General features: G+C 37.3%; 3 protein-coding genes and 1 pseudogene across 5 annotated transcripts; 2 read left to right on the forward strand and 2 right to left on the reverse strand.

Annotated features, from left to right (window-relative positions):
* The first annotated feature begins 285 nt into the window (after nucleotides 1-285).
* On the forward strand, nucleotides 286-1,953 carry LOC117929776 (homeobox-leucine zipper protein ATHB-13-like). The gene is made up of 3 exons (XM_034850183.1): nucleotides 286-507; nucleotides 609-985; nucleotides 1,222-1,953. Exons 1-3 carry the CDS (start codon nucleotides 387-389, stop codon nucleotides 1,588-1,590), a joined length of 867 nt encoding a protein of 288 aa, XP_034706074.1. The 5' UTR covers nucleotides 286-386; the 3' UTR covers nucleotides 1,591-1,953.
* Nucleotides 1,954-7,151: 5,198 nt separating this feature from the next.
* On the forward strand, nucleotides 7,152-15,526 carry LOC117930753 (probable serine/threonine-protein kinase PIX7). The gene is made up of 6 exons (XM_034851451.1): nucleotides 7,152-7,997; nucleotides 9,447-9,784; nucleotides 9,915-10,050; nucleotides 12,221-12,357; nucleotides 12,439-12,562; nucleotides 14,726-15,526. Exons 1-6 carry the CDS (start codon nucleotides 7,814-7,816, stop codon nucleotides 15,232-15,234), a joined length of 1,428 nt encoding a protein of 475 aa, XP_034707342.1. The 5' UTR covers nucleotides 7,152-7,813; the 3' UTR covers nucleotides 15,235-15,526.
* A 70-nt stretch (nucleotides 15,527-15,596) lies between these two features.
* LOC117930755 lies at nucleotides 15,597-19,038 on the reverse strand (annotated as a pseudogene).
* Nucleotides 19,039-19,160: 122 nt separating this feature from the next.
* On the reverse strand, nucleotides 19,161-23,381 carry LOC117930754 (3-dehydroquinate synthase homolog). 3 transcript variants are annotated; one of them, XM_034851453.1, is made up of 10 exons: nucleotides 23,221-23,381; nucleotides 22,833-23,105; nucleotides 22,277-22,443; nucleotides 21,504-21,602; nucleotides 21,333-21,368; nucleotides 21,086-21,226; nucleotides 20,882-20,971; nucleotides 20,419-20,586; nucleotides 19,471-19,549; nucleotides 19,161-19,365 (listed from the first exon to the last, which is right to left on the reverse strand). In XM_034851453.1, exons 1-10 carry the CDS (start codon nucleotides 23,291-23,293, stop codon nucleotides 19,238-19,240), a joined length of 1,254 nt encoding a protein of 417 aa, XP_034707344.1. In that variant the 5' UTR covers nucleotides 23,294-23,381; the 3' UTR covers nucleotides 19,161-19,237. The 3 variants fall into 3 exon arrangements, with proteins under 3 accessions (XP_034707344.1, XP_034707343.1, XP_034707345.1); XM_034851452.1 differs by having other exon boundaries at nucleotides 21,300-21,368; nucleotides 23,221-23,380; XM_034851454.1 differs by having other exon boundaries at nucleotides 21,300-21,368; nucleotides 22,833-23,100; nucleotides 23,221-23,312.
* Nucleotides 23,382-24,406: the final 1,025 nt, after the last annotated feature.

Genomic DNA, 24,406 nt, shown 5'->3' on the forward strand with positions numbered 1-24,406 from the left:
TTGTTCCTATCTATATCAATCTTGATACTGTTTCTTTTGTAATAAATTTGAACCATGTTACATGCAGACTAATCATATATACTTACCCTCTATCAGTCCATTTTTGGAGTCAAAGCTCAATAAAATTGAAAGAGGGATCACCCTATAGGATGTTGATGAGCATTAAAAGTAAGCTATTCGAATTATTAAGCTAAGTAATGTAATGTTTAGTATGTATGATCCAAGTCTGGGTATATAATATTGTAAGGTTAGGCCCCTCGTCCCTTCTCTCAACCTAAAATCGCTATCTTTCGGCCTCTGCACAAATGTCCTCTTTCTAAAACCTGCCTCCATGTGAGTCAGACTATCATCACAGTCTATTATATTTGTATAAAGAGCCAAAGTTCATGATTTGCATTGAAATGGCCTTCCTTCCTACAGATTTCCTTTTTCAGACTCATCTAGAGGACCACCCTCCTTACACCTCTCACACTGGCCTCCCCTCATGTACACCTCAGGACTTCCATGGTCATCTCTCTTATCTATTTCTCTCCCTCAAGCTATACCCCATTTCATTGTCATATACATATATAGTAGTTGATGGATTCTGCATGGTTGTGATGTTGCAGGTGTTATCCCAGTCCTAATGAAGAGATCCATGTCTTTCTCTGGGGTTGATGGGTGTGAGGAAGTGCATGGAGATGATGACTTTTCGGATGATGGATCGCAGGCTGGGGAGAAGAAGAGGAGGCTCAACTTGGAACAGGTGAAGACCCTTGAGAAGAACTTTGAGTTGGGCAACAAGCTTGAGCCTGAGAGGAAAATGCAGCTGGCTAGGACCTTGGGTCTGCAACCCAGACAGATTGCTATATGGTTCCAAAACAGGAGGGCCAGGTGGAAAACCAAGCAACTAGAGAAAGACTATGACCTCTTGAAGAGACAGTTCGAAGCAGTCAGGGCTGACAATGATGCTCTTCAGGCTCAGAACAAGAAGCTTCATGCAGAGGTAAGAATTCCCGTTCTGCATCATTGAATTCACCTATGTTTTATTATGTACCAAATGTTTGGTCTTTGGGAGGGGAGAAAATCTGGGATTCAGACTTCAAAGTTCAGTGGCATTCTTTTAGCCCTTGTAGGAGAATTTTCCCAAACTTAATTCTGTGAGAGACAATGCTGATTTTACCAAACATTCAGTTTTATAACTCCTTGATTCATCTTTACTCTTTGGTTCAAATGTTGCAGTTATTGGCTCTAAAAAGTAGAGAACCCAAGGGAGTTGGACCCATAAACCTTAACAAAGAAACTGATCAGATTTCTTGGAGCAATGGAAGTGAGAACAGCTCCGGCATCAACCTAGACATCTCAAGAACAACTCTCATAAACAGCCCCGTCTCTTCCCAATTAAGCAGCAAGCAATTCTTCCCTTCATCCCTCAGGCCAGCAAGCATAACCCAACTCCTCCAAGGCTCCCCAAGATCAGACATCCACTGCCAAAAGATCGACCAAATTGTTCAAGACGAAAGCTTCTGCAACATATTCAGTGGCATCAGCGACCAGTCTGGATTATGGGCTTGGCCGGAGCAGGACCATTTCCATCAAAACCAGGCCTAGTTCTCAAACAATGACACAGGGACTGCAACTTTTTGTGATGGCTTAGTGGGAATAGGAGGGTAATTAGGCTTCTGCATCATCAGCTCTAATTCATGTTTTTCGCTGTAGAGTGGTGTATAGAGTCGGGTATATCTACTTAAAGTTCAGTTGGGATGGATATTAGTGTGGGGAATCAGAGGGCTTTGAATTCTAGAATTTCTTTTCCATGCTGCTGTGATACTTTTGCTAGGTTGGATTGTTGAAAGGGAAAAAGAAAAAAAAAAAATCTAAGTTACATTGCATGTGTCAGTGGGTGGGTTTTCCAGCTCTGGCATGTAGTATGGGCCATGAAATAAAAAGGATTCTCTCCTTTGCATTTTTCAATATGTTAATTGTTTTAGTGCTTTGGAATCATAAGTTTGTAGCATAAAAAAATTGAACGGAATTGCTTCAGAGAAAGTTCCTCTGATGATGAGGAGGTCAGCTGATTTCATCAATGAGTGATGGGGAGCAAAATCTAGTTGGATGTAGAAACGAAGGAACCAAGGTGGAGAAAAGGGGAAGGGAGAATCAGAGCACACATTCCTAGAGGAAAGAAGCCAAAGAGATAGGAGGGGAAGAAAACAAGAGAGCTTAGAAAATGGTCACTGTTTGGATTCTTGAAGGCGACGTTTGCAAGTCTCTTGCTGGAAAGGGAAAGTGTGATATAGGGTACCTCCTCCTGCAGTCCTGGTGGATCATCCATGTGATCTACTGCCACCCCTTTCCTATCATTCAACAAAGCCACTGACCCATCTCTCCCTCTCTCTGTCCCAACCCCCCACAACCATTCATCTCTCTCTCTCTTTCCCCCTCTCTCTCTCCAACGGTGAATATCAATGTAAGTCAGGGAAGGGATGCCTGTTTTACAGATGGGCATCACTGCCTCTATCTAAGCAAACTCCTAACCAAGAAAATAAACAATATCTATGAGAAGTACTCTGCATAAGAGTAAAAAGTTCTTTGTCAGTGCATTAGGGATAGGGGATTTACCGTTCTCCCAAACTGTGAACAGTTTTTTATGTGAAAAAGTATGCCCGCATAAGGATGGTTGTTTCACATGTAGACAGCAGTACAGCATTTATCTAAGTACATTCCTTGGACATTTGCTCTTGGCTAATCTACACACATCCCATCTTCTCCAGGTTTGGATAGCAGAATCAGCTGACTCGGTTTCACATTGACGAAGAAAGGTAGATTATGTCAATACCCCAGCAAGATTTACAGAGAAAGGCTAATAAATTTGGAAAGAGAAGTATCACATCGATGGATCAAAACAAATGGTGTTGTGACATAAGTCAGAAGCCAAATTCAATCCAGTTAATGTAGGCAATTATCAAAGCAAAAACCAGAATAATATAAATAAAGAACGTAGACCCTGTGGAGTAACACGCTTAATAAAGCTGTTGATTAGGCAAGGAGCTATTAGAATATTCAATCACAGATGATGAATAGTTTAGTCTATTAAGGGATTATTAGAATATTCAATGACAAGAGATCTGAATAACCTAATTCCCTGGCATGTTTTTGATTAGGGTGACAACAATATCAAGAGAAACAGATAGTGGGGGTATCATGAATGTGGTGTCTATAAATTATATGCAGATGATTAGCCCAGACACATGATTATGAGATTAGTCAACTGCTGAAAATCTTAATTTAGGAGGTCTACCTTACCTGCTTGTTTGATAGCCAAGAAAATAGTCTTGGCAATTTTCTACTGTGTCGTAGAAAAGAAAATTAAATAGCAGAGGGAGACTAGCAGACAGTCTTAAGAGTAAACTTCTGGCCACATTTGAGGAGGAAGAAGCCAATGTCCCACACTCAATGCAATCAATAGTTAGCCTGCCAAGGAGCAGCAGGTGCCTGAAGAACATTCTTAGCATTCATGGAACCCGCAGCAACTAAGGCCCCCTCTAATCCTCTATCTCCTGCAGCCTCCTACCCAGTGAAAATATCACTAGCTTTATGTCCACGAACTGACTCAGTCCTGTTGGCCCAAACAACATTCATAGCAGCTGGCTTTCACTGTCAGTTTTCTCTTCCCGATGCATGCCACAAGTCAGGAACAATCAATTAATCTGTCATACACTTCCAGGAGGAGTAATCAACCAAGTACTTGATAGTAACTTCAAGAATGAATCATGCCAGGAATATATTCAAAATCAAAACTAACTGCTGTTTGCCTCAAAATCATTAACCACCTTCTCCATTATAAACCAGAGAAACATTCTCAATCATGCCATGAATTGTATAGCCCACTGGTAAAAAAAAAAAAAAAAAAAAGTTCGTTAAACCCTTCTGCTCTTCCCAGCCCAAAATTGCTATATTACAAGCTACATTTATATCTCATTCTTAATTCTTCTGAATTCATAATGCAAGCTGTCCAATCTTTCACCTCTTACACTCCTGGAGATACTTACACTGTATCTTATACCTGTTGTTATAGCTTGAGAAAAACTGCACTTAGGCCTCTACAGAATTCCCCTCTGAGGCAAGATATATAGGGTTTTACAACCTTTTTTTCCCTAAGAGTACTACCCTTAAGACCAAAGAATGCCAAAGTATTTACACTTAACAACATTGAAGGAAACTGACCTGCCCATGATCTTTAATGGCATCCCAAGCACTTCTACTAGTAAACACACTCCCCTAGAATCAGGTTGCCATGCAATTTCGTCTTTCCCCATCGCATCTGTAGGGGAAGCACTCTCAAGAGAAAGGACAGAGAAGATAATTTCAGCTTTCTCCCAATCCATTGCTTATGTGATGGAGCTTACATGATTAGTAGATGTTATGCATTGTGTGATGGTTTTAGCAGTCTAAACTTCTTCTTGATTTCAGTTAATCTATGGTATGAGAAGATCCTCTAGCCATTATCAATCCAGTGGGAGAATTTAAGAGGAGAAGAATATTAAAGTTGAGACAGTTCAATATTCTGAAACTTTATCCAAATTACAGGAGGCAAAAGATCGGATTTTTAAAAGATTCAATGTGGGATACACATTCCCACTTTCCAGTTGGCTCTGATCCTTGATCTCACTTTTTAGGTGGTACCTATGACAAGAATATAACAGCTGAGGTCCAGGACCACAACAACCATCAGAAATAACAATTTTTTTCTTTTCTTTCCTTCAGCCTTTTTTTTTTATTATTAATTTTAGAGGAAAGGGTGTTGGAAATTGAGGTCCATTGGTTGAATTCCATATCAAAATACTATACACCCAATTTCCAAACTGATTTTTTCAGAGACCAACAGGTGGTAGCTGAGTCAATACTCCATGATTCACATCCAGTTACTTAGGCTCACCAATACAGTTCATCAGTGGTTCTGCAGAGCATCATGACACTATTCATCAGCAAGTCTTCTGAAAACTACGATTGGAGAAGGGGAGAATGCAAAAAAATAAAATAAAATTACAGATTGTCCTCATTAGCTATCATAAATATGTATCTTCAAGGATCAAAATGATGCAACATAATGCAGGACAGTGCCAACCAACTCTATGTGTGTGTACACACATTCATGTGACTATCTGTAAATATCATAGAAAAGATCAGAATTTTCTCTCAACGAACAGGGCAATCAAAGAGGAAAATAGGAACCCCACCATTACTTATTGATAAACTCAGTTGTGACCACAACTGAAATCCAGGAGTGGTCTCAGAGGCAGAACAAGTTTTTTCCCACAAACAGGAACTTGGTCTTTATAACTACAGAAGTGTATGTGGGATTAGGAGATTCAGGTCCTCCACCATGGCAGATTCTTCAAGATCAAACAGTTCTTGGAAGAACAGAAAATATCCTTCAAACAAAGGGCCCTGAAAACCAGACTTGGTCCCATAATGATACTATGTGACTCAAAAATTCAAGACTTACTTCCACTGTCACATCGCCATCAACCAGAGATTTTGGACAGAAGATGCATTCATCCCACTCATCATGGACTACTGACCATAAAAATTTTATTTAATGAACCATGGCAGGATTGTTCTCTCTTTAAACCATCCACACTGGCACTGAGAACCAATATGCTATTTACTAAATCATAGCTAAAAAACTCCCCTGCAAAGCAGGATCAGAGTTCCATACTGTCACCAGAATGGTACGTTCGGTGACATGGCACAAGCGCATGCCGCGTCACGAGTTACATGTCATGACACAGGAGAGAATAGTACAGTAAATCCAAACCAGAAAGATAATAAAATATTTTAAGTGTAACACAGGAGAGTCAAAACTAGGGTTTTGTTTCAATCGAATGACTCTAGCAGTTGGAAGTTGGAACAATGAGAGAAAAAAGGCACCGTTTCGGAAGTTTCGAGTGGCTCCAAAATTCAAAATCTTGATTTCCTTACAAACGACGCCGTTTTTGCTTCTTTAAAGCTAAAGCGCTGCGTTTTGTTTCTCTGTTTTATTTATTTATCTTTTTGATACATGCATTCATCCACGTCCACGTGGTTTTAACTTACAAGTCAGAATACTCTTTATCAAAATTAACTTTGTAATTAATCCCCTATTTTTTTGTTTAGATTTATTTTCTCTCAAAGATACCACCATGTATACATCACATCTTATGTGACATCCCACATTGGATATGGAGAAAAGTTTTTGACGCTATATAAGTATGGATTTCTCGTAACCTTATAGATGCGTTTTAAAGTTATGAGGGTCCCTTTGAGTTCAAAATGGACAATATCATAACCAATCTCACACTGAGTTGTGGGGGTTTGTTTGACCCCAGTGTAAACAGCTTTTAAAGCCGTGAGGGCCCAATTGGTTATGTGTGAGTCGTTATAACTAGGTTTTAAACCTTAAACCTATTATAACTTATAATACTTTTATTATTAAAAACTTAAATAAAATAGTGATCCACACAAAACATTTTTTTTAATTGCAATTAAATCTAGGGTTTAAATTTTTAAAGAATTAGACGGGATATGAAAACCGAATCTGGATTTGCCGATACAGGGCTTTTAAAATCATGAGGGCCTAATTGGTTAGGTGCGGGTCGTTATAATTAGATTTTATGCTGAAAACGATCCGATAAATAAAGAATATATAAATTTCATTCTTTATTTTAATAAGTGATTAATATAATTCTTATATAGATGTTTAATGTTTAATGAATATTCGACCCTCTTAAACCTATTGTAACTAATAATGCTTTTATTATTAAAAACTTAAATAAAATAAAATAATTTTAATAAAAAAATTATTGTGAAAGATAAACGTGATCCACACAAAACAAATTTTTTTAATTGCAATTAAATCTAGGGTTTTAATTTTTAAAGAATCAGACCGGGTATGAAAACCGAACCCGGATTTGCCGGTTACTGTTGTATCGTGAGGTGTGACATTGAGTTGATAAAATGGACCCGCAGTTCACGCCGTCGAGCACGCGTCTATCTCACCCTCCAATAAGATCCTATCTTTTCTCTTACAGAAATACTAGGCTAGCCAATGAAGTTTTTGCATTCACGCTAATTCCGTCACCGACGTTGTTTTGTTGCCCACCTCTGTCTTCAGTACTCACTCTCTTCTGTCACTGCTTTTCACGCAAAACGCACGTTTCTCTCTCCCCCCCTCTCTCTGTTCTTCAGTGGCCGCGAAAGCTACTTTTGTCGCCATTTTTACTCTCTAAAAACCCTAATGCCGGTTTTGTGAAGTTAATGGAGTTCCCTGGTGGTGGGTGGGTGTGGTGGGCGTACAAAAAAGTGATAATTGGGAGTGCATTTTAACTTTGAGGTTGTCACCTTATTGGATTCGATTCCTAGGGTTTTTTGGGCTCCGAATTGGACGATTGATGAAATATTCGCTTCTGATTGGTCTGGATGTTGGGGTTGTGGTCTTGCATGTCCATTTTGCGATCTGGGTCATGCACATTTTTCTGATTTGAGGCTTCCGGGCCCGGTTTTCTCATCTGGGTCTGAGTGATTTGGCTCTATTTGATTCTCTAATTTTCGGTTCTGAAAAGGGTTTCCCTTTTTTGGGTGGAATTTTAGGTTATTTAATAATTATTTTTGGGGTGGGCGTGGTGTTTTCATTTTCGTGAAGAGGTATTTTCGGTGAATTTTGATTTTTGGTGTTGTTTTATGTATTGGACATTTAGAGGGTTTGGAGTAAGGTAGAAAAGGAGGGAGGATTTTGATGGATTGAAATATTTATGAGAAAATGGGAATTTGATTTTGTTGGTGTTCAGAGAAAATGGGATTGGGCCCAGATGCTATTCAGGTGGGGAATTGGGAGGTGGGCAATTCAAAGGGAAGGAAGAAGAAAGATGATGAAGAAGAGGCGACAGGGTGTTGGATTAAGTTTAGATTTATGGGGAGTTGCATGTCTGCAAGGTCCAAAGTAGAGAGCTCTGTAAGTAGCTCTAGCACACAATATGGTATTTCTCTAATTCCTTTCTCAAAATTGTTTGTAGTTTTGTTACATTATCATTCTTAAGTTGTCCGGTTTTGTTTGTATTTGAATGCTTATTATATCGTTTGGCATGACCGTATCATGCTTATTTTCCATATGCATGATTGGTGCTACTTGAATGTTGAGTGTACATATTGAACTTCATTAGATTATTTGGTTAGAATAACATGTGTGAATTTTCCATATTTTCTCCTTTGATGAGTAGTGGATCATTAAGTTGGGTTTTGTTCGGTTCTTTAGAGGCTTATCGAATTGTTCATTTTCCATTTGTGCATGGTTTCTGGATTATGGGTTTAATTGAGTGTTTACTTGTCCACATTCAAAGACCGGTTACTTGATAATTGGTTTTGTCGTTTATCTAGTTAGGATGTGTTCATTTGCCATTTGTGCATGTTTGTTGGATTATTGGTTTCATTGAGCATCTATTATCCACATTCACAGACAGGGTTGCTTGATAATTGGTTTTGTCGTTTATTAGTCATGAAGTCGTTTAGGTAGTTAAGAACGTCAACGAACTATTATGATTTGATCATGTGCTTTTTTATACTTTCTTTTTTAACCCCTCTTTCTCGAGGGGGAAGAATTTGAAATTGTACGATGGAAAAACAGGTTTTTAGCCATTTTGCACAGCCTGTTATGTTGATGTTGACTGTTGTAGTAGTTGGATTTAGAAATAAGTATTGGGTGGTTTCCATAGGTTATTAGTTTATGCTATCATGACGCATTTTTCTAGACACACTCCTAAGTTAGAGAAGAGATATTTGAATGTTAATCATGCTTTCTTATCATGATCTATTCATATTTAACTTAGATAAGGGGTGTTGGCGGCAGCTTCATCAGGTTTAGATAGAAAGATAAAATGTGTAGATGCTTATTTGGGAATTAGGTTTATGAAATGCTTTTAGTTATGTTGTGTATTTGTGTATTGGACCAGTCTAGGTAGTTATCTTCAATAATATGCTGAAAGAGGACTAATATTATCCACTGTATAAGGATATATTGTGTTTCCCTGATTATTTTTATGTCATTGGGCGTAATCAAATAAAGATGGAAGCGATGACTTTTTTATGGTTCTATAACAAAAATGCAAGACAAAGTTGTGCGATAAATATTTTAAAAGCAATGAGCTCGCATTAGAATATGTTGTAATCTCATTTTGGTTACTGTAAGATTTCTGTAAATGGTCCAGTATTTGGTCATTTTTGTTATAAATGGATGCGCTGATTGGAGATATGGACATGAATCAACTGGTGAAATTTATTTTAAGCAATATTTAGAAGCATTTTCTGCTGCATGATGGAATATCTGTTATGTCTTGCCAAATTCAGGAACTACAAATGCTTCTCTATGGAGACTAACTTGTTATTTTTGAATTAGAGGCAATAATATTATGTGATTTCTGTGTTCAAATCAGCGGAAAGTAAATCTACGAATGATACAAGCAGAGATCAACCAGTTGCACCAGTTGTATCCTCTTCAACCACTAGCAATGGGGAAAGTACTCCATCAACGCCCAACACAGGCGAGGAACTGAAAGTTGCTTCTCAGCTCCGAAAGTTCACCTTCAATGAGCTTAAATCAGCAACAAGGAATTTTAGACCAGAGAGTCTTCTTGGTGAGGGTGGGTTTGGTTGTGTTTTCAAGGGATGGATTAATGGGACTGGAACAACACCTGTCAAACCTGGTACAGGGCTTACTGTTGCAGTGAAAACCCTCAATCATGATGGACTTCAGGGTCATAAAGAATGGCTTGTATGACACCTCCTCATCAACTTTAATTTTGTTTTTTTACCTGGAGGGCTACTTATTTTGTCTTTTTTTTTTTTTTACTTTCACTTCTCCTATGATTTATGGATATTTTCATGTTTCAATTATATGGCAGGCTGAAGTTAATTTTCTTGGTGATCTCCTCCATCCTAATTTGGTTAAATTAATTGGTTATTGCATTGAGGATGATCAAAGGCTGCTTGTTTATGAGTTTATGCCTCGTGGAAGCTTGGAGAATCACCTTTTCAGAAGTACATAACTGAACTTATTTTTTCCCCATGAATTTGGCTGTCATGCATGGTATTAATTGTTTAATCTAAGATCTCGTGTATTAAAATATCAATATGGTATATATTATTGCCATAATAATTTGATTTCCCTAGATTATTTTGTGGAAGAGGCATTCAGAGGTTTTATTCTTTAATGTACTGAAAATAATCTTAACTTAATGTGGTTTACTCTCCAAAAGGCAATGATAGTCCTTCTGTTCTTGGTCTCATTAGTCCTGATAAGGCCATATTTTTTCTTTTCTGCATGAGCACTATCCTTTTATTTTTAATGCTTGTAGTTTCTATCTGAAGTATCATGATCCATGTGATAGCTATAAAAAAATGTTGGGTTTAGGCTTGGGTTCTTTTGGTGATGGCGATGATTTTGTTATTCCAATATTTGCAATTAGCTACCTGGAAATGGGCCTGGAGAGTGGTGATGTCCTTATTACTTTTTCTTGGTATGTTCTGTCTATGGCTTGCTTTTGCTTCTTTTGATATCTGGGGATGAGTTTAAAACAATACCAGTTGGGATTTAGAATTTTCCAAGTATTTTAGGAGTGGAAACTTGTTACATGTATAAAGACATGATGTGCTCAAGTCAATATTATTCATCACTTTATAGTATCATGTGAAACAGGATCATGCATTATAAAAATTAATCATATGGTTGAATCCTAAATTTTGAACAGATGATCATTCACAATCTGAAGGAGAATTTCCAATGGTTGGAAAAGAACTGAATGTGGACTGATTTCTTGGCTTCCTGAAGTGATTATAAAAATTAATCATATGGTCGAATCCTAAATTTTGAACAGATGAGCATTTACAATTGATACACACACACACACACACACACACACATATGTATATGTTCAAATTTTAGGATTTGACCTTTAGTACTTTTTTGATGTGTGTGTTTATTAGCATACATTATTTGGGATGTTTTCATTGAGTTGTGAGCAACTCAAATTATGTTATTTCATTATTAGAAGCAGCATGTCCTCCTTCGACCCCACCTTCTATGTAGATGGTCAATGCATTGTCATCTGGATAATTGTATTGCTATAAAATCTTCTGGCTAGCGACCTATGCTATCCCTAAATGAGTAAGCAAACGCCATTAAAACCGTCACAGGGACTGAACCCAAGTACACAGGAAGTGTGTGCAAGCACAAACCATAGAAAGAAAGAAGGCTGAAGTTGCAGCACCTGGGAAACCCTGTCAAAACCTGAAGTTGGATCTTTATGGATCAAGTTCCAACAATTCGATCAGATAGTGTCTGATCGAGCTAATGCAGTTTTTGCAGTAATCCACTGGTTTTGCTGTTAATTTTTACTTTGAGCTGATAATTGATGGTTTGGTGCTCATTGGATCATGAAGGTGCATTTCTGATGGCCAATGCTTTAAGACAGCTCAATCAAGCCTCTTTATAAAAATAAAGGTGTGATTCATGCTATCTAATTTTAATTCAAGATGCTTTGAGGATTAAATTCTTTCAGGCTCTTGATTTGGTTGCTAATTCCACCATCTCTTCCTCAACATTCTAATATTGCTAGTTGAATGTTATAGAATGTTAAGCAAATGTAAATATAATATTTGTGAAACTGTGGATGAGATACACCTTTGAATTACTAAATTGAGGTTTTTATCTTTGTATCATCTTCTTAATTGTTTACATGGTCATGGGTTGCTTAGAGCCATTTGGATTATGTTATCTGTTAAATGAAGTATAAGAATACTGTCCGATGTTGCAATGCTTGTAGATCACGTTTTTGGATGAGTTTCATGTTTTAAAATTCCATTCGATTTTCCAGTAAAGCCCCAGTGCAATTGAGATGTGAAAGGAAAGTTCCCCTGTTGCTAATTTCTTGTCTTCAACCAAACAACACTCATGGGTGAATCACATTTTATGCTAGCGCTGTAGCACATATTACAAGAACATTTTTTGTTTTTTTTTGTTTTTTACATTTCTTTTTAATGGTAAACTTGTTAAAAATTATGCAACTAAACATCTCTTTATTGTTATGATCTAGTTAATGCAAGTTTATTTTGACTGATAGCATCAATTTGAGAATTGTGATTAGAAAATTTCATTATGGTTGGTGGTATTTAATGTTATCTGGTATTTAATGGTGTTATGTGCCTGCAGGGGCCCTGCCTCTTCCTTGGTCCATCAGAATGAAAATTGCACTTGGTGCTGCAAAGGGTCTTGCCTTTCTTCATGAGGAAGCTGAAAGGCCAGTAATATATCGAGATTTTAAAACATCTAATATCCTGTTAGATGTGGTAGGTGACTTAAAATGCTTTGCAAATAGTAGTCCTAACTTATCCTTGTCTTATTTCAATTTGTGAAACTTGTTCTTCCAGGACTACAATGCTAAGCTTTCTGACTTTGGACTTGCCAAAGACGGTCCAGAAGGAGATAAGACACATGTATCTACTCGTGTAATGGGAACCTATGGCTATGCAGCCCCTGAGTATGTGATGACAGGTGACTGCACTTAAACTCTCATTACTATTTTTATTATTTTTGACATTTCTGTGGCTATGCTCTTGTGACCCATCTAATTCTGCTCCTCCTAGTTTTGCCATTCCTCAAGCCTGAATCACATTTTACATTTGTAAGTCTGTGTGTGGTACCTATTGCTTCTTGTGGTTTATTCACTTGGTTAAATCTCCTCATTTGTACTATCACTTCTTCGTGTTAGGATAATGGAATCCAAGTGAATCTCTTGTGTCAAATCAATGGAACTTAGAGAGGCACTAGTATAATTTTCTTCATCCTTCTTAGGGTCCTCTCTCTTTTCTGTACCATTCCTTTGCTTGCCACCTAATTGTGGGCCTTTCTGATAACTTCGGATGCCATCAAGGCAATGGAAAGTTGTGTCTGCTAGCTAAGTAACTAAGTTCAATCTAATGCAAAGAGAAGCTCAATCCATTTCTTCAGGGTTTGGGGATTACTGAATTTTGGATTTTTTAATGGACAAATTTTATTGCTTCTATTTTTGTGAAAATTATTGGCTGCCTGAGCTTTTATCCTTGTTACCATAAAGCGCATTTCTTTTTCTTATAATTGTTTCAATGGAGGCATTTCTGCCTAACTAACTCCTTTGAGCAAACACATTAATTGAAGGGTCCTTTCGTATTTCATTCATTTTACTCTGGTCTTCCTAACATATTGTTTTAAGTGTCTGCTAAGATGCAATTTATAGCATTTCTCTATGTGTAAGGGCTTTATTAGATGGATTTTGATTAAATTCAAATATGAATTATACTATGGACATTAACTGCCTTTATATATATTTGTTAATTTCTAGTGGGTATGTATGTTTTTGTTGAATGCTTCGTGGAATGGCATACTTGGATGTGGATGTGTGTGAAATAAATTCAGGGTTACCTACAATGTTCATGAACCTTCATGGAATGTGTGTCCTGGCATACAGTTGTGATAGAACTACAATACATTGTTAAGCTTCATAAGTACTATATTACTGAAATTGGACTATTCCTAAACCAATTGAAACATTCCAAAGAATTTGTATTGTTTAAAGTTTGTTCCTTTCTACATGAGAAATGGTGGCAGTTTCCATATATTTATTTGAGAAGTTATAATTTTCCCTTTTTTTTTCTTTTTTTTTTAATAATGGAGAAATGCTTTGTAATACAAATTACTCCTCCAAAATACCAAGTGTTTAAGCTCACAAAAACCAGGGATGTTTATGCTATGTGTTAATTCTGAAGTTGTCAAACTCACATCACTCTTTTCTAATTGTTGCCTCATGAAGTTGTCACCCATACTGCAGCCTGTGGCTGCAGCCACTTCTGCTGCCACTGATATAGCCACCATTGTGCCATCTCTATTGATTTTGCAGTTTCCATGTTATCTTTTATCACTACTAATGCCATAACTAGGGTTCTACTGGGGTATGACAATATGACAGGCTTGTAAACTAACAGGCCCTACCTGTTTCTGTTAGGATGTGGATGATACTGGTCTTTTTCAAGTAGGGGCTGGGGTCAGAATTCCATTGCTAAACTCATACCACAACTGAAAAGGCAATTAGGAGTATCTGAATAAAGATAGAACTGTTATAAATAAGGATTGCTAATCCCTAGGGGCTGGTTTAAATTACTTGTTTTTCTGTTGAATGATATTATTTCCGAGTTTAGTTTATGGACAATAGGACATATGGTAAGCTGTATCTATAAGGAGGAACAGAACCATTTGTGTGATTTCTTATTTTTACGTACTTGAAAAGTGGTGCTTTTAGCATTTTACATCTAATAAATAGGGGTCAGTGCTAATCTTAGCATGGGTCATGATCACCTATTATAAAATTCTTCTTGGGAATTGTCTTTCCAAATGGTTTTGTACATCTTAGTTTTCTAATGCAAATAAAATACTTCCATGAGTTAGTCTCATGATCAAGTTTCAGTAAATCTCTTCTTCCCATATAATTTCTTTCATTCAGCTCTACTCATTAAACTTTGTACATGTGTTGCAGATTTCCTTGTCATATATTGTTGGAGAAAAGTCTTCCAACTCATTTTCCATTTTCCTTCTATTCCCTGACATGCAATCATGTGGCAGTCCTAAATTCGGCCTTAATTATGGTGCATCCTTCTAAATCTAATATTTTCCATCTTTTTTCAGGGCATCTTACGTCAAAGAGTGATGTTTATAGCTTTGGGGTGGTTCTCCTTGAAATGTTGACTGGGCGAAGATCCATGGACAAAAACCGTCCAAATGGGGAGCATAACCTTGTGGAATGGGCACGACCTCATCTTGGAGAGAGGAGAAGGTTCTATAGGTTGCTAGATCCCCGTCTCGAAGGTCGCTTCTCAATCAAAGGTGCACAGAAAGCGGCCCAATTGGCTGCACACTGCCTTAGTCGGGACCCAAAAGCCAGACCTCTAATGAGTGAAGTTGTTGAAGCCCTAAAGCCTCTGCCAAATCTCAAAGACATGGCCAGTTCTTCATCCTTTTTCCAGACCATGCAAGCAGAGCGCATGGGCTCCACCCCTAACTCTAGAAGTGGCATTAGAGCACAGGCAGGGTTCCTATCAAGGAATGGACAACCAAACAGAAGTCTCTCCATGCCAAACGGTCCACATGCCTCTCCATATAACCACAACCATCCTCACCGGTCACCAAAACCCTAATTTCAGGCAAACATAGCACCAAGTTCATGTCCATCTGTTTCTTCCCCATTTCACTTCCTTATCTTACATGCTATCTGTTAAAGGGATTGGGGGCATCTTGAAAAATTGAACAAAAAATGCTGAGACTATCTTGAAGTTAATGCTGATGTGTTGGTTTTTCCTTTTTGAGATGTGAGTGAGAGAAGTAGGTGGAGGAGATTGAAGGAGTAGCCTGGAGAGAATCATGGAGCTTTCGCTTTTGTTGATTGTACTCTGTTTTGAACATGAAAAATTGATCCATGATGTTTTCTTACGTCCTCCCTCAGCTATTTTATCTTGTTTTCTCAAATTCCCTTACAGCTAATTGTAGGAAGCAGGTGGAGAAAGGACAATGACAAGTTCAAATGTTGTCATAACTTCAGTTACATTATTCATCTGTCCATAAACAAAGGATTGAGCTGTTGATGAATGGAACTCAATAACAAAGGTTCAATTTCAGATCCAAATTTAGAAGCAGAATTATACATCTTGATTCATTAGATGCCAGAGGGAAATCTCATGAAAGGGCACCTTGGGGAATGGTGAATGAGCAAGAAGCGCTCCGGACACATGCTGCATTGTTGGGCGGGATTGCGGATTGGAATCTATGCATTTGAGCGCCATCCTTACTACAGGAATTACATCTTTAAGAGCTAGCAGATCTGCAGGAGGTGAGAGGCGTGCGTCTAATATATCCCCAAGCATTATACTTTGTGCTGATGAGGGTGGTAAGGTGATAAGCTCTTTTGGATGCTTTCCCATCATTGTCTCAAGTGCCACCACCCCAAAACTATAAACATCACATTTTTCCGTCACAACCAATGTGTAGGCAAGCTCTACAAAATAAATATAAAATGAAACATAAATATTTTGCAAAGAACAAGGTTTATGTAATTCTTTCTCTATTTTTTCACATTAGGCCTTAGCATTGTAAAAGGCATAGCCACTCACCTGGTGCAATATAGCCGTATGTGCCTGCAAGAAGGGTTTGATTCGATGAATTTGGATATATAAGTTTAGCGGTACCAAAATCAGATACAAAAGCCTTTAACTCTGAATCTAAAAGGATATTGTTGCTGGAGATGTCCCGATGAATTATTGGTGTGTTACAATCATGATGCATATAGGATAAGGCGTGAGCGATGCTTTTGACAATGTTCACTCTCTTAATCCAATCTAATTCTACAGCTCCAACTTCATTTCTCAGCATGTCGCACAAGTTCCCTCTTTCTTTGTAGTCATAAATTAGAAACATAGCTTTTTTATGCTGACAGAAGCCATGAAGTTTCACAATATCGCGATGCCTTATTGCCGATAATATTTGTACCTCAGTTTTGAAGCTTTTTATATAAGCTGGCTCCTCAATCTCCAGATGGTGAAGTTTCTTCAAGGCAACCACATTTCCATCAGGCAGTTGTGCCTTGTAGACTCTGCTAGAACCTCCAGCACCTATGCAATATTTAATATCAAAATCCTTTTTGCCTTGATTATATCTTCATAAACAAGCCTTCCGTCGAAGCCCCATATTGAGAATAGATCCCCATGCCTTGGAGCTGCTGCTTCTGTTGGTAGAATTTTTTGATCTCTTCTCTTCTCTTCTTCTGGGCTGAGAGAAACAGACACCCAAAGACTGCAAATGATAGAAATAGGATGGTGGACAAAGAAATAACAACAATCATTTTGATTCTGTGCCCCTTTTTGCAGTGTGGCCAGCCTCTGATTTCTCCACATAAACCCTTGTTGTGATCAAATGCACCAGGCTGAGATGCATTCTGCAATTCAAATGGTATATGGCCCTCCAGATCATTGTATGATAAATCGATCAATGTCCAGTTGTAGCTATATGTAAGGGAAGGAATGGTGCCAGAGAGTTTATTGTGGGAGAGATTCATGTAATCTAAGCTCCTCAAATTTTGGAACCCAGATGGTATCCTTCCCACGAGTAAATTATTGCTAAGATCAATACGATGTAGTGCAAGATCACCAATCTGAATAGGAATGTCTCCAGTGAAATAATTGTTGCTCAAATCCAAGTGCTGCAGACTGGAACAGTTACCAAGTTCCTCAGGGATCGGTTGACTGATCTTGTTTCTCGAGAGGCTTAAATATATAAGATTGATAAGTCCTCCGATCCCATGAGATAAACCAGTGAGATTGTTGTCATTCAGCAGCAGATAAATCAGATTCTCTAAATTTCCTATTTCTAAAGGGATGGAACCGTTAATTTGATTCCCATTCAGATAAAGAAAGGTCAGCTTGGTCAGCTGGCTCAAAGAAGGAGGGATGGCACCAACAAGATGGTTGTCTCCCAAATTCAGATCAATTAGATTCTTCATGCTCCCAATTTTGGAAGGGATTGAGCCATATATATGATTCTGGGAAAGGTGAAGCTCCACCAATTGGGTAAGGTTAGCCAGGGAAACTGGTAGCTCACCTGTGAGAAAATTCCCAGACAGATCAAGGTGGGTGAGTTCTGTAAGCTTACCTATTTGGGGTGGGATGCTACCATTGAGTCCACAACTGCTAAGTTCAAGCCGCATAGGCTCTGAAATGAAGGAAACTCCAGTTTGCTAAGCTCACCCAACCCTCTGCTGCAATTATGAAGGTTAATTTCAGTGACGTTTCCCGAACCATTGCAAATTATGCCATGCCACTTGCAATGATCTGAAGTGTCGCTGGACCACCAACCAGTGCTAATCAGAGCCTCAAACTGGGTAGATGCTTCAATTGTTGCAGCATGGTAGAAGGCCATGGTAACCACTGCCCAAATTAATCCTACCTCAGAAATGGAATGAGCCATGTTTGATGATATTATGGTCTTGAGACTTGAAATATTGGTTATTTGAACTGCTGATACAGGCACTGAAAGTCAACCCAGTCTTTGGATGCCTTCTTTGAAGTCTTTATTTTGACTTTTATGGCAGATATATTTTCCACAACGCAGTAGGAGCTGCCTCTAGACTTTTGTCTTCAGTACCTTCAGATGGTGAGAGAGACAGTCCAAAATCCCTAGACAACTTTTCCTCTTAGCAAGAAATACCATTAGTAAAAAATTAAAAAAACACAAAGCATAAGAGCAAAACCAGAAATTCTATATACACCTGACACACTCTTCCTTGAAACTCTGGAGCTCCCTTAGCATCTTGCCAACGTTTTGAAGGCTAATCCTTGAACAATAATCAAGATATAATAAGATTTTTCAAGATATTTATATATTAAAAACAGACTTCCAGTTCCCAATTAGGATGTTGTTGGTCAATAATACATGTATGCAATCATGGTAAGTTTAACATAAAGCATGAGCTATTACTTGATTTTATATATTAAAAACAAACTGCCAGTTCCCAATTTCTTCAGCAACATTCACCATCTTGACTGAATAAATTCCACTGCCTCAACCTTGTTGCCAGAGAAATAAAAATAGCAATGCTAACTTCATGCTTCTACTTGATAGTTTTACAGATTTCTTAGCACTACTTATTTGTCTCCAATTCTTTATTATTATTTTTAAATCTGCAAACTAATTTTTATTATTTTTCACATGTTTCTAACATTTGTCTCATGATTCCCCAGTCTCCCATGGTTCTTTTTCCCATTTCAACCGCAGCTAAGTTCCGATGCAGTCAAGCAAAGGTCCAAGTAAAGCAACTCAAAGTGCAGCCGCAAGTCACATTAGGTGCACCTGAATACTATCTAAACATAGCAATCTTGGTTGGATTTCTAGATTGAGTGGTGAAACAAGATATTAGATTAAGTTCAGCCATGTATTAGAAAGGGACACCTGACCTGAATCCATCTGAAGAGTTCTGGTCAGATCGCAATCTTCCCTAGAACATAGCTGCAAAGAGTCATCAACCCCTGAAGTTGAATTGATTGATTTAAGGCCCTAATACTGAACTTGCATCACATTATGAGAAAGAAAGAGCATCATTTTCATTTATGAGAGATTAATTTCACAGGATAAAAACTGTTTGTCTCAGATTGTTCATTTTTCAACAATAAACTCTTGAATCTCGATTCCTGTGTGCCGAGCCCCACCCTGTACCCTCAGCAGAACTTCATCTCCAACTTTGAGTGAGGTCACAGGAATTGCTTTCTTTTGATATCCACTTCCTGCAAAGAATGGATTGAGAAGTTTTGACTCCTTCAAAATTAGGATTTCTAACAGAAAAAAAACCCCAAAACTTTGGGTCAATGGTTTATGATAGTTGGAATTACCTTGGCTGGGACAGATTAATGCAACTGTTTCTGCATTCTGTAGAAGGACACTATAAAGAGTACCATTATCTGAATCTCCCTATAAATCATATCAAAATTTAGTCCATTAATAGCAGATTAAAGTACCAGTTTTCATTGTGATTAAAACTCCTAGGAGATATTGAACAATATAAAAACGAACAGGTAAACATGAGCATACACATTAAAGCTCCATTTGGATGCTGAGAAGACCGAAGAAGGAAAGAAAATTTGGAAAATTTGACATCCCAAAATGCAGTTATGAAGGGAAAATGAGAACAAAACTATGCCTTAAAGATGATTGTGTAACTGGTCCAATGGGTCATTCATTTTGAGAAATAAACTGAACAATGAATCAAGTGGAAGAAAAGAGATATTCATCCTTAAAAGTTAAATACTGTGTGAGGGAGGCGTCAGCTCACACATTTTAAAAAAAATCCTGCAATAATCAACATACAGCTTGGCAAGTCTTCCCTTTCCCCCAAAGTTTTGGGGTCATCAGCATGGCAGTTTCTATATCAATATTTCATATTGCCTACTTCTAAACTCATCTTCATTTTTTTTTAAAAAAAAATAAAAAATTACATCTTCTATTTCTGTTGATGTTATCTGGTAGAAAATTCCACATCTCAGGGAATTTTTCTTTGTTTCCATTTTTTTTTGGTATCCACTACATCATGTCCTTCCTAAGAAATATATATTGTTTGCTTGACCCCTTCAAGATCAGTTTTTGCAGTTCTATTTACTAGTTGGGATTTACTGATCAAATTTGTTCCATTTGGAGTCACATCTGCTTAGCGGAGGTAGTTCAGTCAACAATGTCAATCAAGCAGCTGAAGTATTTCAGTATATACTGTGCATGAACTGCTTTCCTAAATAAATCACCAAGCACATAATCATTTACAAGATTATTTTGTAACATACACAAACCTTGGCCTCCACAAGGATTAGTGGTCTAGTCTCTATCTTTACACGCCCAACAATTGCTGTTCGTTGCTTTCCGTTTTGATCAACCACAATGACCTCTTTACCTGTCACTAGCTCTGAAAGGTAGCAAGTTTTTCCTCCTGGAATAGCAACATAGGCGTGTACCGGACCCTGTACATTTACAAGAGGTACTTATTTAGTAGAACTGCATTAACACAACAATGATTTTCGGAAATGGCTCTATAAAAGTCCAACACTCTCTTTCTTAAGGCATGATAGAATTTAATTACTCTCTTAATTGAGTTATCATTTCTCTAGTCCTGTAAATGAAAAGAAAAAAAATCAAACTTTCATAAGAGAGCACTTTCTAGAAAATACCTAGCTAAAAGTGCCTTATTTACCAGGTTCTTACAATAATCATATTTGTAAAAATATCAGCTCTGGCAACCCCAAGTTCAAAACTCACCGCATTGACCCGAAAAGGCCTGCTAGCAATGTAATTTGACTCTAAACATTCCGAGTGAACAAGGAATAGCCCTCTAGCAAAGGATCCAACCTATGAAAAAATACTTGCAGAGAATGATAACCTCATGGAGAAAGAACAGGAGCTTAATAGTAAATAAAAGAACCATGGAGATATAATCATGTAGATGAGAAGCTAGGAGCAAACCAGAAGTCCTTCACCAGGCCTCATGAGGCTACAGAGATCTACACACACTCGATCACCCATTCCGGAAATATGAATTTGAGTTATAGTGGCTTTGGTCAAGCTCAAGATGTTGTTATCCTCATTCCTTCTGTCAAAATAATCCTGATAATATCAAACAAAGTAAGGAGCAATGCTTCAGTAGTCAAGAAGCCCTGTCATAGAAGAAGGAAATCACTTTTAGCTCAAGAACAGCTGTTGCATCCTCAACTTTTAAAACAACTCCCCCCAAACCTTGCTCCAAGGCCTACAAACAACAAAATATGGAAATATAACAAATATCAGGATTCATTTGGACTGGTAAGTTCAATTGCATTAATTAACAGAAGCTCCACCCTCGTAATATTTCAGTGGTTCTCATTTTAGAATGCTTGAAAGATACCTCAAGAAAAATTTGTGCTTCAGAAGGAGATTTTGAGATGGCAAAGACTGTTATATGACTGCCTTGGAATGCTGCAACAATATTCTCTGCAGGTATCACCTAAGAAATGGACAACCAGGGACCAACTAAGAATCAGGATCTTAAAAAATAACAAAGGTACAAGCTAAAAAAAAGTTATAATTTCAAAGACAAGCCAACTTTTTTGTTTCAGAAACAGGTAATGTTTCCACGCAGAAAGAAAATGATAGGCAAGAGCAGTTGATGAGGTGGGAAAGGAAAAAAGCAGAACACAGATTAAGTAACTGGTCTACATGACCTTGCCCATATTGTATCTAGTTTGTATCTTTCATATGGTTATCCCATTCCAAAGAAAGGAGAAGTGTTGCATTAGGTAGATGCTAGCACAAAAATTGGGGTTGTAAAGTCATAACATGAACCGAAATGGTTATAAAACATTCATGAAACAGACCCAAAATTGATGAGGTTTAAGGCTCCCTTAAGCTAATCAAGTTATCCATCAAAACATTTATGAAATACAAATGAGAGTTGAAAATGTACATAAATATTAGCACTCCACCACCTTAGGGCAGATCAGAAGAAAAAAAATGAAACCTAGAAAATGTCCCACCAGTCCACATAAATAAAGGAAATAAATCATCCTCTAATATTATTCTTAGGCTTGTTCTGAAGCAAGCTTAGAGGTACCAGATCAGAGGTTATTGATGAATTTCCTTGAGATTTGATTTCTAATGAGTGGACAACAATCGGCATACCTGCCAATCCAGTAAATTGATGATAACGTTGTCTGCCTGCTTATCTTCAGGCTGGAGCAGCTGTAGTTGTTGCGGAGAAGTAACATCATAAACTGTCGCAACTCCTCTTCCTTCACTGTCAAAAAGTTTTCCCTCTTTAATGAAGAGCGGATGTATCAATGCAATTGCTGTTCAATTCTCGACCAAAACATCAGAATTAGAAGCTTGTACACTATAGTCTGGAAGCAATCACACCTAAACACATATATGCACCAAGTCACCTAAATCTACAAATGGGCATTGGCTGTATTTAAACATTGACATGCTTTATTCTATTGAAAAGGTAATGGATTACTCTTACAAAGCAAATTCCTAAATTTCAAATTGGTGGGACAAAATCTTATGTGCTTCACTTCAGGGCAAACAACAATTCCACTCAACCGAAAGCAAAGCCTCAACCCAACTACTCGGGCCTAACCTTTTTTAGCCATTAACTCTTCCAAAGAACACATAGGCATAAAACCAAACAATGAACATGCAATCCACGAACGAGGATAACGAGGCTTAACCCACTTACAGGACCATTCAGTGGCGAGTTCTCGATGGTCAGGCGGGAAAATGAAAGTGTTCCATCCCCTCTCGACGGCTGCAGTCATGACTTGCTTGCTCTCCGTCCATATCCACACCACCTTGTGTTGGCGGTACCCCGCCGATGTAACCGAAGAAGAATGAGAAGAACACATTGTGACCCGAGAACTGAACTGCAATTGAGCTCTCTTGCCACTATTATTACTGCTATTAGTAATGGAATGGACTTCCCATGAAATCAATCTGCAACTCTTGGACTTGACTAAGAGCATTGAAGATTAATTAGGATACGGAAATAACAAATCTGAACAAGGGAAAAAAAAACCGGTATGAATGAGAATTATGGGGAATTGGGAAGCAGGAAAAGAGAAAAGAACCTGGTTTTGGGGTGAATAAGGACAGTTGTGATGTGGGGATTCCAGCCAAGGAAGGATAGTACGCCACACTCATCTCTTGGTTTCTGTAGATTTCATGTGTCCATCCTCTGGTTACTCAAATTAACTCTAACGCCGAGTGGTGATGTGAATAGGGTGTGCAGAAAATGTGAAAATTTTTAATTAAAAAGAAAAAGAAAAAGAAATTAAAAAGCGATTAAGGGCAAAAACAAATGCTAGGAAAAATGTTATTGGAATTGTGAAAAAAAAAAAAAACACCATAGATATGAAACTGAAATAATGCATCGTTAAGTATCAGCTGCCATGTCTTATATTGAAATCTGATTATGAATATTAAAACTTCGGTATGATAGTCGTTTAATTTAATCTGATTATCAATTTTTTGAGGTTTTAATGCTGAAGTCAGGCTTGGGTCAAGTCATATGCTAGGCTTGAACTTAAAAAATCAACCCAAGTTTAGACAGATCGAGGTTAAGAGTTCATTTGGTAATAATTTTAAGAAATGTTTTTAATTTAAAAAACATTTTTGAAAAAAAAAATTAGGCATTTGATAGTTTTTACAAAACACTTCGAAAAATATGAAAAATTATTTATGATGTTAAAAAATCACTTATAGTGTTTCTTAAAGAAACGCTTTATAGATTCTCTTTCTTAAAGAAACGCTTTATAGATTCTCCTAAAAATATTTTTAGAAAAAACACTTTCATTAAAAATAGTTTGAGTAAATATGCTATCAAAACGCACTTTAAATAAAGGTCAAACCAAGCTTTGGGCCAAAATATTTCAACAGACTTTGAGTGGTCGGGCCAAATTTTTACATCCTTAAGTGAACCCTTAATGATATGCACCATAATATTTCAATAAAACAAACAGTAATAATTTCATACATGTATTCATAGTTAATCAAAATTATTTAATTTAAATAGTATCACATTTTACGAATATGCTACTATTATGAAAATAATTTAAATAAATATAAGTCTAATTTTACATGAAGTCAAGGACATCTTATGGATACATGTATCTCATCTTGACAAAATTATTTATGAAAATAATTTAAATAAATATAATATCTAATTTGATATAAAGTCAAGGACATTTTATTGATAACACGTATCTCATCTTAACAAAATTATCAACATAAATATCCATACTTTTCTAATTTTCT

Source organism: Vitis riparia, chromosome 14 (assembly GCF_004353265.1).
Source record: "Vitis riparia cultivar Riparia Gloire de Montpellier isolate 1030 chromosome 14, EGFV_Vit.rip_1.0, whole genome shotgun sequence".
In the NCBI taxonomy this organism is placed as follows: Eukaryota; Viridiplantae; Streptophyta; class Magnoliopsida; order Vitales; family Vitaceae; genus Vitis; species Vitis riparia.